The sequence below is a fragment of the Myotis nattereri genome, assembly GCF_964212035.1.
Source record: "Myotis nattereri genome assembly, chromosome: 17".
NCBI lineage: Eukaryota > Metazoa > Chordata > Mammalia > Chiroptera > Vespertilionidae > Myotis > Myotis nattereri.
The window spans coordinates 8,501,342-8,512,692 of record NC_138092.1 but is presented as its reverse complement, the minus strand read 5'-3'; the positions used below and the strand labels follow the sequence as shown (position 1 = coordinate 8,512,692).

At 46.5% G+C, this 11,351-nt stretch overlaps 1 protein-coding gene across 2 annotated transcripts; it reads right to left on the bottom strand.

Moving 5' to 3' along the window:
- Positions 1 to 968: 968 nt before the first annotated feature.
- Positions 969 to 8,700, bottom strand: PDP1 (pyruvate dehydrogenase phosphatase catalytic subunit 1). Of its 2 annotated transcripts, none has more exons than XM_081111491.1 (2): positions 8,575 to 8,700; positions 969 to 3,877 (listed from the first exon to the last, which is right to left on the bottom strand). In XM_081111491.1, the coding sequence occupies exon 2, from the start codon at positions 3,831 to 3,833 to the stop codon at positions 2,217 to 2,219; it is 1,617 nt and encodes a 538-aa protein (XP_080967617.1). In that variant the 5' UTR covers positions 3,834 to 3,877; positions 8,575 to 8,700; the 3' UTR covers positions 969 to 2,216. The 2 variants fall into 2 exon arrangements, with proteins under 2 accessions (XP_080967617.1, XP_080967616.1); XM_081111490.1 differs by lacking the exon at positions 8,575 to 8,700 and adding an exon at positions 7,733 to 7,811.
- Between the last annotated feature and the right edge of the window lie 2,651 nt (positions 8,701 to 11,351).

Genomic DNA, 11,351 nt, shown 5'->3' with positions numbered 1-11,351 from the left:
TTCCACACTGCACTTTTATGCTGGAGTAGACTGGCTTTTGGACTGCAGACAAGATTCGTATGTAATAATATTTATTATGTTGCCTGGCCAGGTGGCTCAGTTGGTTGGAGCGTTGTCCCAAGCACCGAAAGGTTGTGGGCTGGATTCCCAGTCAGGGCATATACCTAGGTTGCGGATTGGATCCCTGGTTGGGGCACGTACAGGAGGCAACTGATCGATGTCGATGTTTCTCTCTCCCTTCCTCGTTCTCTAAAATCAATAAACATATCCTTGGGTAAGGATTTTTAAAAAAATTACTATGTTGATCATGACCACAGTAAACTAAATTTATATATACTATACTATATAGAAATGTGACTTTATTTAAAGTATATAATAATATGGAACTCTTCAAGAGAAATTCAAATAGTAGACTGAGAATGGGTTTTAATTGCTACTGCAGTCTACATGTATTTCGTTAAAAGAATAAGTCTCTGTCAAAACATTTAGAAATAAATATATAGTACAGCCTTTTCCTCTTCAAAAATGCTGCCTGGAGAAAAGTTCCAAGCTGAGAAAGGAAAAAAAAAAACTACAAACAAAAAACAAGGGGAAAAAGACTTCAGAAAACAAACACTATATGATGTCTGGGCTGCGATCTTCCTGAATCTATTTTTCGACTGGAACAAGTTTTGCAGTCAGTTCTACGTTGCTTGAGGTCCACAGTCCATGCAGAGTCCTTGAACATCTCGCTCACATTTTACAGAAAGCTGAAAGGACGCCTAAACACCCCTCAGCTAACGACACAAGGGAAAGCTGACCATGTTTTGTATTAAAGTCTATATGAATGCCAAACACAGTCACAGCCACTCTGAACAGTGCTGCTAGAATAAGAAAATGTATGTACAGCTGTACACAGATCACCAGGAAACACAGGAACAAAATGCCATTTGCTGTGTATCAAATAAGCTAGCTCCCCAGAAGCTGATTTGCAATGTTTATTTTCATTTACTTTGATGCAGCGTTAGAAGGGACGGCATATAAGTACAAGGACTGCTGCAAGTAACACTTGATGCTAAGTGTTCTATTAAGCAGCAGGCATGCAAAATAATTACCTTTTAAAATTTCTCATTTATATATCGCAACGCTCCTACTTGTAAGCTACAATATGTTTAAAGCATTTAGTAATTGTTAAACCAAGTATTTTAATGACCTATGCCTAAGTGGGGAAAGACAAAAACTTTCCTCCTGTCTCAACTTACTCCCCAAATTGGTATTTAAACTTATTTTATGTCATCCTTAAAATTCCAAGTGATGAAAATCCGTATCACTATGAAATTAGAAGTGTGATTTACCAGCAGCACTCTGTCACCCAGACACTTACAGCACGCCAAGCCTTTGGGAATTACACGATAGAAGTGACATGCTGGCTATACGTGACAACCGCTGAACATATTGTCTCTTCTTTTTTTCCTGGATCTTTTATTTCCAACTAAGTAAAGCTTTTCATTAATACAAACTAAAACAATTATTTTTTCTTTATTTACCATCAATATAAGAGTAGATAAAACTAAAAACCTTTATTGTCTTCAAGTGCGTGGCAAAACAGAATGTTTCAATAACATCAGGTAATTAGGTAGGGAAGTGATTACCTTGTTTTCCCATTTCTAAAGCATTCCAAATAATCACAAACACAATTTCAGATTGCTCGGTTCTCGGTCATTTATGGCTTAAAATACTGCATTTGGAAACCACCTCAGGATAAAGTAAGTTTATACGAATAATGCATAGATTGTATATCTAGGAAATCATGCAATAAATACATGTTCTCATGTACACCGTAATATGTGACAAAAGGAGCCTGCAGATGTGAACAGTGCGGTTTCTTTTACCAAGAAAATACGCCCAGCAAGATCCTGGCTTTTGACCTGTTCAAGATCCTACTTGCTAGGTCATCCTAATTTTCTGACTGATACAAGAAGCCAATGTCACAAGAAATCTGCAATAAGAAACTGACTTGCCTCAAGTGCAGGAACTGTGAGGTCTGAGCCAGGCAGAACGACACTCGCATTATCCTGCCACCCTACTGCCAAGGCCATTGGAGTTCTTGACTAGCTAGAGGATCAAATGGGTAAATGCTTAGAATAACCCTCTAGAAATGTTTATTACTTTAGTATCTTTTTAAAATCTATTTGTCCTTTACATCTATTTCATTTGAAAATTGCCAGGGTGAGGTCTCACTGTTCCTGGTTTTGATATGCGCCCACCACATGAGAATTGAACTGAACTACAATGATTGTAATGTCATCTCTGTACATCCGAGCGAGCTCTTCAGGAAGACTCAGCATTTTGGAGAGCCGCTCATGATCCACCGTCCCGAACTCGTTGTTGCCCACCGCATGGCGAATAAGGTGGGTTGCTGCATTCTGATCCTCAAATACCGAGGACATCTTGGCTCTCCTTTCTGTTAACAGGCCATGCATCTGTCCCAGAGTCACCTTGTAGCCACCAACAGCTATGGGCTGTTGGTGGTGCATGCCAGTTAGGTACTCGCCCACAATCCTAACCACATCCTGCCTGTGCATGGTCTCCCACAACCCGTCAGTAGCCAGTATCAGAAACTTATCCTGTGGCCTTAATCGGTGGTAGATTACCTCTGGCTCAGCAGTGAGATAAGGAGGTGTGTAATAATTAGGAGGGATGAACTTGGTATATTCGTTGTCATTCAACTGGTCTGGGCCAGATTCTATCACTCTCTTCTGAAGGTCAATGCTCCATTTGAACTTTACATCTCCAAAAGCCCTGAAGGGCATCAGCAAGCCAAGGAGCCGATCCTGTTTCACCACACTCTTGGCCTCATTCTTTGGATGTTCCAATTTTAGCCTCTCCAGTTCACTTTCATTCTGAGCATTGTGGTCATTAGAGAGAGTGACTGCTGACCAAGAGCCGTCCTCTTCCTGCACACCCAGCATGGCTCTGCTATCACCAGTATTGGCCACATGAAGGTTGACACCATCTACATGGGCCACACAAGCAGTAGCCCCAGAAAATGCCACTCGAAGCACCAGGTAGTTGAGGAAGGAATTGGGGTCACCAACTTGGGCCTCCAAGGAGATGTCATTATCAAGTCTCTTGAAAGCATTAATTAAAGCCTCCTTAACATCAATATCATCTGACTCCCCAGTGTTGAGGTCTATAAGTTCCTGCCAGTAAGTCCTCAAGCTGTTGAAGTACAATTTGGATGCCTCCTTACTGAAGTAATCGTTGGGATGCTTGTGCCACTGGAGAATGGGTAGCAGTGCCCGGCCACTCTCCACTGCATTTTCAATCTCTAGCAAAGTCTCGTGGGGTAACAAAGAGACAGCAATGTAATAAAAGAGTCTTTCACTGACTGCTTGGGAACAAGCACAGCCTGCATGGCCATCAAACACCCCCAAAAGCATCCCTCTGGTCTGCAAGCAGGTTGCTGCACTTCTCCGGTCCTCAATGGGTGCATTGGCAGGTAGCTGATTGCTGTCAAATCCAAGGACAGAACTGACATTTTTGCCATCAAATTCTGGCACTTTGAAACTGTATTCATTAGCCTTCAGGATGCTGTTGACTTGTGGAGGTGTGAGGTAAAATTTCTGTGGTGTGGAAGCGTATCTCCTTCCTTGGGTGTATTGCCACCAGTTCTCCTTTGACCTGCAAAAGGTAGCATACGCCGGGTGGGGTGTATACCTCAGGTGACTCTGAGGAATGTAAGAAGGTGAGCAGCAGAGATGTCTGTGGTGGCAGTAACATGCAGTGCCATAGAGTCTGCTCAGTTCACAGTTACGAATCAGAGGGAAAAACAGTTGAGTTGGTGCTGGCATGGCATCAGAGAACAGTGGCAGGCTGGAACTTCTGACTGGGATTCCTACAACACAAATTACACAGGTACACACAAAGAAAAAGTTATACTTCAGATTACGTAGTCTATATTTGCTAGGAGACACTGTATTCTATACCTACATCATGTACTATTTCTACAGGGCATATTCTGCTGAGCACAATTCCCAATCATTTATGGAGCCAGGATTGAACGTCCAGCTTTACTTTTCTCTTTTCATCGTATTTCTTTGTGTAGCACAAACTGTGCACAATGTATAATAGCTTTAGCTGGGCAGAGCTGAGGAGATGAGTGTTATATAACATTATGCAGTGGAAGTCTATCTGGCCAATCACCCTTCTCCCTCTCTACCTCTAAAAAAGGCTTTGGATCTTCCATATTGCTTAGGGACTTATCCCATTTATGAACATCCTATTTCTAGAGCTGTGGTTGTCAGCATTTGATTACACGTGGCTATCACCAAAAAAGTATTAGGATGCATCACCAAAATAAGGGTATTCATACACTACTTTTAAGTTACACATATATACTACTGTATTAATATAATGTTTGTTATAACATATACAAAAACACTTACATAACGAATAAAGAGAAATGCCAATATTCCCTTCCTACACCCATGAGTGGTCTTGCAAACAATGCTCTCTAGACCACTGCACCAATTTGGTGAGTTTAGGGATACAGGTCTTCCACCAACTTGCCAAATTAATCTTGTAAAAGCTGCCTCACCTCTTTGGGCCTCACTTTCCTAAGATGTAATTGAACACATCGGAACAGAGATTACCTAAGGCCTCTTCTAGGAATCTATGTCTTTATAACTGTTTGCTGAAGTGAGGCTTTGAAAGCAAATGCAGGTTTCATTCATTCATTAATTTTACTCTGTCCTTCATAAAAAAAAGTTCAAGTATTTTAGTAGCTCCAAAACTGTTAGTAACATAAACAGTCTCAGTTCTGGAATTTAATATACTTGGTAGCACTTTCTTCTGTTTATCAGCCATAAGGGAAAGCTATAGAAATTTTATTTTCATCAATTACAGATCCCAAGTAGAATTCACCACTAGAAAAATATTTTCTCTTATGTTAAAAGATAAAAGTATGTATTTGTCTTTGGGAAGCAATAAAGAATAGTAGAATAATACCCAAATAGTCTAAGGTTTAGATTAAAAAAAAAAGGTACAGAATTATAATCTAAATTATATCACTCAGTATATGACACTGGAAAGATTTTGTTGGGCATTTATCTAGAAAATTTAATGAATATTCACCAGTAACCCAGATAGCTTATGCAAGAAAAAAATCTTTATTCTTCTTCGATAATATTTCCCCTAGATTCTTAAGGTATTGCCTCAAAGTATTCATTTGGCCTATAAAGAAATAGGCTTTACAAATACTTTATATAAGGAAATAAATACAGTAAACAAAAAGAAATAAGGAAAATAAAATCAACTGAATTTTTTATCAACTACTCCTTCTGAAAGTTAAACCGATTAAGGAACAAAAAATTTACAGATATCAGAGTGTTAGCTATATATTACATTATTTTTGAGTACCTTCTTTTGAAGAGTAATTAGAGAAAAAGTGGTAAGTGGGGGAGCAGAGAAAACCAAACACTGAATAGCTGATCTTTGTTTGCTTCTGTAATAAACATGGCATCAGCCAGGCGTACAGAACCCCCTTTGCAAGTGATAGGAAGTACCATTATTTTAACTGCACTTATTTTAGACGGGATTTGTTTACAAAACTGAAGGCAAGATTAAGCAATAAAAGGTAATGATTAGAATTTTTAAAATAAGATCAATAACTAAAAAGCATTCTGAAATGCAGTAATAAAAAATAGAAATTCCAGAAGAGGAGCAATCTATCAAGACTAACCACTTAAATAATAGTACTTCAAACTGAATATCTGAAGGCCACATGACACTGGTTTCCAAACATAAACCACATCTCTTGTTATTTGCACTCAGAAAGCACATAAATTAATTTCATGCTCTGTATAAAGATTTTCTAGTATTAAAAATGTAAAATGGCTCAGCAGTTAAGCGTCGGCCTATGAACCAGGAGGTCACGGTTCAATTCCCAGTCAGGGCACAAGCCCGGGTTATGGGCTTCCCAGTGTGGGACATGCAGGAGGCAGCCCATCAATAATTATCTCTCACTATTGATATTAATGTTGCTCTCTCTCTCTCCCTCCCTTTCTGAAATCAATATATATATATAAAAGTGTAAACAGGTGGCAATTTTAATGAAAAGAAAGTTTCTCCATAACTTTATATGTTTGTATTTGTGCTTACTTTAAAACTTAATCCTACAGAGAAGAAAATACTAGTATGTTTCTGATGAAATGTAGATTGAATCAAAGTAGTGTGTGTGTGTTTGATAGATATATAACAGGATTTTTATTTTACAGGGTGGGACAAAAGTAGGTCTATAATAGTTTGTATGGGAAATACAGTAATTAGTAAATAATAATACAAGAATAAACTCTTTCGCATATTCACAACTGTAAACCTACTTTTACTCCCACCCTGTATGTCTAATCAAGAAAATAAGTCCTGGAAACCTGCACTGTCCTTGTTTTGAAAAATGTTATGCTTCTGTAGTTGATTGCAAAATGAATGAAATATTGTGGCACAAGAACTAATGAGTCATGCAGGAAATGCTTGGACTAATACAGTACATTCAAACAGCAAGCACTGAAATGTCCAAATAATATACTACATTTTTCCTTCAAATCAAAGGTTCTTGAGATTGAAAACAAAAAAGCAGAGCGAATTTTATCAACTGCATTTTTCACTTATCCAGTTTAGCATATTAACTGAAATTGTATCTCAATCCCTCAACTCCCAGCATGCCTTCAAAAGACACATCCTTAGTAAATTCATGCAAACCTGCTCTGTGATTAATTAGTGTCCTGCCATCACCAGTACAAGTCATATAGTCTCCCCAGCAGATGAGAGTCCCTTAGAAGTCAAAGTACTACTTTCAAATGTTTTCAGAAACCTTAAGTGAGCAAACACTGAGCATCTTTCTAAATACTGTATTAGTTGACTCAACAACAAAAAGCCCATGAAAACAACGTTCGTTGAAGAACTAGCTAAATAAATGAAGTAGAAAGCTCTCGATAGGCAAAGAACAGCAACATACGCTCCAATAGTCGGGAAACTGGAGCCATGTCAAATTTTCAAATGATTCCTGACCATGTCTGTACTGAAAAGTTCCTATCCTCGATCCAGACCGAGCCCTGTTGTGTTATATGCAGCATCTCCGTCCTACGTGGATTCTGCCAATGACTAATAAGGAAAGATGCGCTGCAACCCGAAACTGGAAAGAGACCTATCTTACTGATGTGCTCGGAGGAGTCTGTGCCAAAGAAATGATTCCGCTTCATCAAGAAACCCACAGAACAAATTAATTAGAAAATGCCGTCACTGCACCGACTCCGGAGCTCTTCGGCTTGGCAAAGCTTTGTTGTCAAAGGAGGGAAAGATACTAGACTCGTTATTCAATGTGTCGGAACCTCAGTTTACGTAATCCCACGGCACTGGACACCCTGCATAACGACGACGGCTACTTTTCAGCATTTTCTCAAAATGCCTGGCCATTTCGCAGCTCCCGTTATCATGACACGAATGAAGAAGAAACCTTTCGTCTTCAAGACGCCAAGCTCCGAGCCAGCACTTGTTTGATGAGTTCCCTTTGTCCCTGCCTGAGACCTGCACTCCCTCGGGCATCAGAGCAACCCTGGTCCCGGGAGCCTGTGTCCCCTTTGCTCACTCACCCCCCTAGCTCCACAGCGGACCCTCCTACAGCCGTCCGTCCACACATAGAACCGGGCACCATCCTGCCAGGCCACCCAGCGCAGGTCTCCCCGCGAATACCTACCAATCCGCCTGGGCCCGGGGCACACACACATTCTCCTGTCATCACAACACGGAGCCGACAACATCCACAACCCGCGCGGAGAGCAGCAGCGGCAGCAGCGGCGGCCCATTGGAAGCAAGGCAGAGATGCTCATTAGAGGAGGCGGCGGCGGGGAGGCGGGAGCGCGGGGGAGGGGGGGGACGGGAGCGCGGGGGGGGGGGTAGGGGGAGGGAGGGGCGAGGTCTCGATCGGGCCGGGTGAATGGGGCCGGGCTCGGAAAGGGGGGGAAGAGGACGGAAGGAGAAAGGGGTGGGGAGGAGGGAACCAGACCAACCAACCTAGCCCGCGGGAAAGGCAGAGCCACGGCCCCAGCCGCTGGGGGCCAAGACGCCAGCCAGGGCGCGCCCTAGGACCGGCCCCTCCATCCAGCCCGGGCGCGGAGCCCACGGGCGCGGCACGCAGTGGCCTCCGCCCGCGGCCCGCCCGGGCCCACCCGGCCACGGCTTCAGCTCAGACCCGGGGCGGCCAGCGGCGGGCTTCTCGTGGAGCCACCCGGACCCCTGGGTGTGTAAAGGGGGGGGGGCCCTCAGGCGCAGGCGCCGCACCTCCCAGCAGTTCGCCCTTCGGCGGGCCGCCCCCACCCCGAGCTCGCGCGCCCCCCGAGCCCGCGCGCCCCCCGCGCCGCCCCCACGGCCGCGCACACCTGGCGCTCGGGGCCCGTCCCCCACCCCCGCCCCCGCCCCCGCCGCCCGTCCTCCCACGCTCTCAATCGCCGCGCCCCACGCGCCGGCTCCCCCTTCACCGCTCCGCGCGGGTGGAGGACTCCATCGAGGCGGTGCGGGGCTGGAGCGGGGAATACGAACCGGGCACGGCAGGCAGGAGCCGCTCCTTCCCGATGAGGAGGCAGCGGCCGCGCGGACCGTCCGACGCTCCCTCCACAAAGCCCCGTGCAGCTCTGGGCGCGCGGGTCCTCGCCCACTCCGCGCCCCCGCCCTGCCGGCCGCCACCCGCCGCGCCCCGCCCCGCCCCGCCCCGCCCAGCCCGCGCGCTCGGGGTCTGCTCCCGCCTCGTGATTGGCTGCGCCGCGGCGGGAGGAGGAGCGCGGCCGAGGGGGGCGGGGCGGGGGGGGTCGGGGGAGCGGCGCGCGCCCGCCGGCTTGATGACGTCACGGGGGTCAGACAATCTCTTCCATTTGGCACCGCTGCCCATTGGCTCCGCGGGCCGCCTCACGTGACCACGCCCAGGGCGGCGCCGTCCGGGGCACCCGCGACCTGCAGGGCTGGGCGACGGGGACTCGGCGGTTGGCGGCGACCAGGTGGGCGGTGGGACCGGGAAGGAGGGAGGGCTTGGCGCGGCCCCAGCACCCTGACGCGCGTGGAGCCCGGGCGCTGCTGCTCCCCGCCGGGCGCGCTTCCGCGAATTGCTGGCACCTCGGCGGGGGACCGGCCGGGGGTGTGGCCGCCTCGCCTCGCGGGTAGGCTGAGGCCTGGAGAGATGGATGAATTGACGGCAGGGGGCGGCTCCCTGCCTACCCGGAAACAGCTCCCGTCCCGCATCCTCTGGGTCGCCGCGCTCATTTGTTACTTTGCAGATTTGAGGAGCGTTAACTCGGATGATGCCTTGTGGACACGTGTCGGGTCCCAGGGAGAGCCGCGCGTGTAAATGAAGGGGGAGGAAGTTGCGGGCCGGCGTGTGCTCGCGTTTCCTGAAGGCCCAGGGCTTTGGAATGAGTGTCGCGTGGCTGGTCCTGCACGGTTACCAGGGGGAGGGCGGGATAGGGCGCTGCAGGGGGGAGACCCCCCCCCCCCGCGCCTCCGACGTGGAGTCCGAGGACTTCATCCAGGTCATTCGCGCCGTGGGAGGCGAGGTGAGGCCTGGGGCGGCATTGGCGTCCCGGGGTTCAGGGGAAGAGACCTCCAGGGCTCCTGCACTTGCCTCCGTCCACTCGCACCCGCTCCTCCGGGGACCGGGCCGTGGCGGTGGGTTCTCAAAACCCCTTGGGGGCGGCGGGGAGACCATCGCACTCACCCTGCCTCGTGTTAGCGCGTAAAGGGCGACTGACCAGCGGTTCTCAACCTGTGGGTCGCGACCCCTTTGGCGGCCAGTAAAGCTCGCAAAGTGATGTACGCTGGATATAAGCTGCCATATTAACAGTCATGGAGTTTTATTTATTTTAATTGTTATTGTGTGTGTGTTTTTTTTCAGAGAGAGAGAAGGGAGGAGGAGAGAGAAACATAGGTGAGAGCGAAACATGAAACTTCAACATCCATCGGCTGCCTCCTGCCCGCCCCCTGCCGGGCGATCTAACACGCGGTGCCCGGAGTAGGAATCCAACCGGTGACCTCATGGTACATGGATCCGGGCGCAGCCACCGAGCCACAGCCGCCAGGCTGGAGTTTTATTTTTGTAAATCTTGCATTATCTGATTTTTATGTAATAAAGGAAGAACTTTATATACAGAGAACAGTGCCAGAAATTGGTTCTTCATAACCCCCAGGTCTTTCCAGCTGCCTCCTCTTTTCTCTAAATAAATAAGGGCAAAGCCATTTTGCCAGTCCCCAGGGTGCCACGGAGCTCTGTGGCTGCTCTACGTGGCTTTCATCCTGGTTTACGCGGGTCCATCTGCCTTCCTCACTTCCCCCCACCTTTCTGCTTCTTAAATGAGCTCCCCGTTGTCTTTTATCCTATTTATTTGATTTGTACCAGGTTTTCCCTTGTCTCATAGAGGCACGTTGGGTGGTGTAGCATATTGTCAGAGCATAGATGAAGCCAGACTGCCCCGGTTCCAACCCAGCTTTGGTCTTAGGCAACATCTTTCTAGTTCAGTTCTTTCATATGGAAGATTGGAATAAAAAAGTAATATAAGTAAAGTAAAAATAGTCAAAATATTGAGTTAATATAAAGCTTAGTGTATCATGCTAAGAAAGTTCAAAGCAGGTAGTGGTAAGGGCCATGTAAGTAGGGCTATTATTAGAGGTTCGGAGACCCAGACTCCCAAGGGCAATATGGCCACCCAATAGGCTTGCTTTAAAAGTTACATTACGTATTAGTAGACAATAATAATACAGTTAGATTATGTATTAGTAGACATTATTAATAGATTAGAGCAGGGGTCCTCAAACTTTTTAAACAGGGGGTCAGTTCACTGTCCCTCAGACCGTTGGAGGGCCGGACTATATAGTTTAAAAAAAAAACTATGAAGAAATTCCTATGCACACTGCACATATCTTATTTTGAAGTAAAAAAACAAAACGGGAACAAATACAATATTTGTATTTGCAAGTGGCCTGCGGGCTATAGTTTGAGGATTCCTGGGTTAGAGGGTCTTATGTAAGGAGTGTCACTGCTTCTTAGCCCCTACTTTGAAGACATGGAGACCAGTTAACTGAAGTTAAGAATTCATTTTTATTTTAAAAGTTTCTGCCTGGGACTCAGAAATGAGTTTTATAGTAGGTGTGTCTGTTTTCTATAACCTTTTTCCTAACGATTGTGAAAATAGAGTAATGAGACTCCAGAGTGTCATCCCTCGGTATTGTCAGATTGGTTCCAGAAACCCCTCCCCACTGATACCATGACCCACGGATGCTCAGGTCCCTTATGTAAAATGGCATAGAATGATGTATACAGTCGGCCCCCTGCA

What these genes read in the sequence shown, in the direction of transcription:
- PDP1 (XM_081111490.1), bottom strand. Translation starts at nt 7,796, where the DNA reads ATGTTGTCGGCTCCGTGTTGTGATGACAGGAGAATGTGTGTGTGCCCC. An exon ending in CCCCGGGCCCAGGCGGATTG is followed by an intron (nt 3,878 to 7,732) that starts GTAGGTATTCGC and finishes TTTGTGTTGTAG; the next exon opens with GAATCCCAGTCAGAAGTTCC.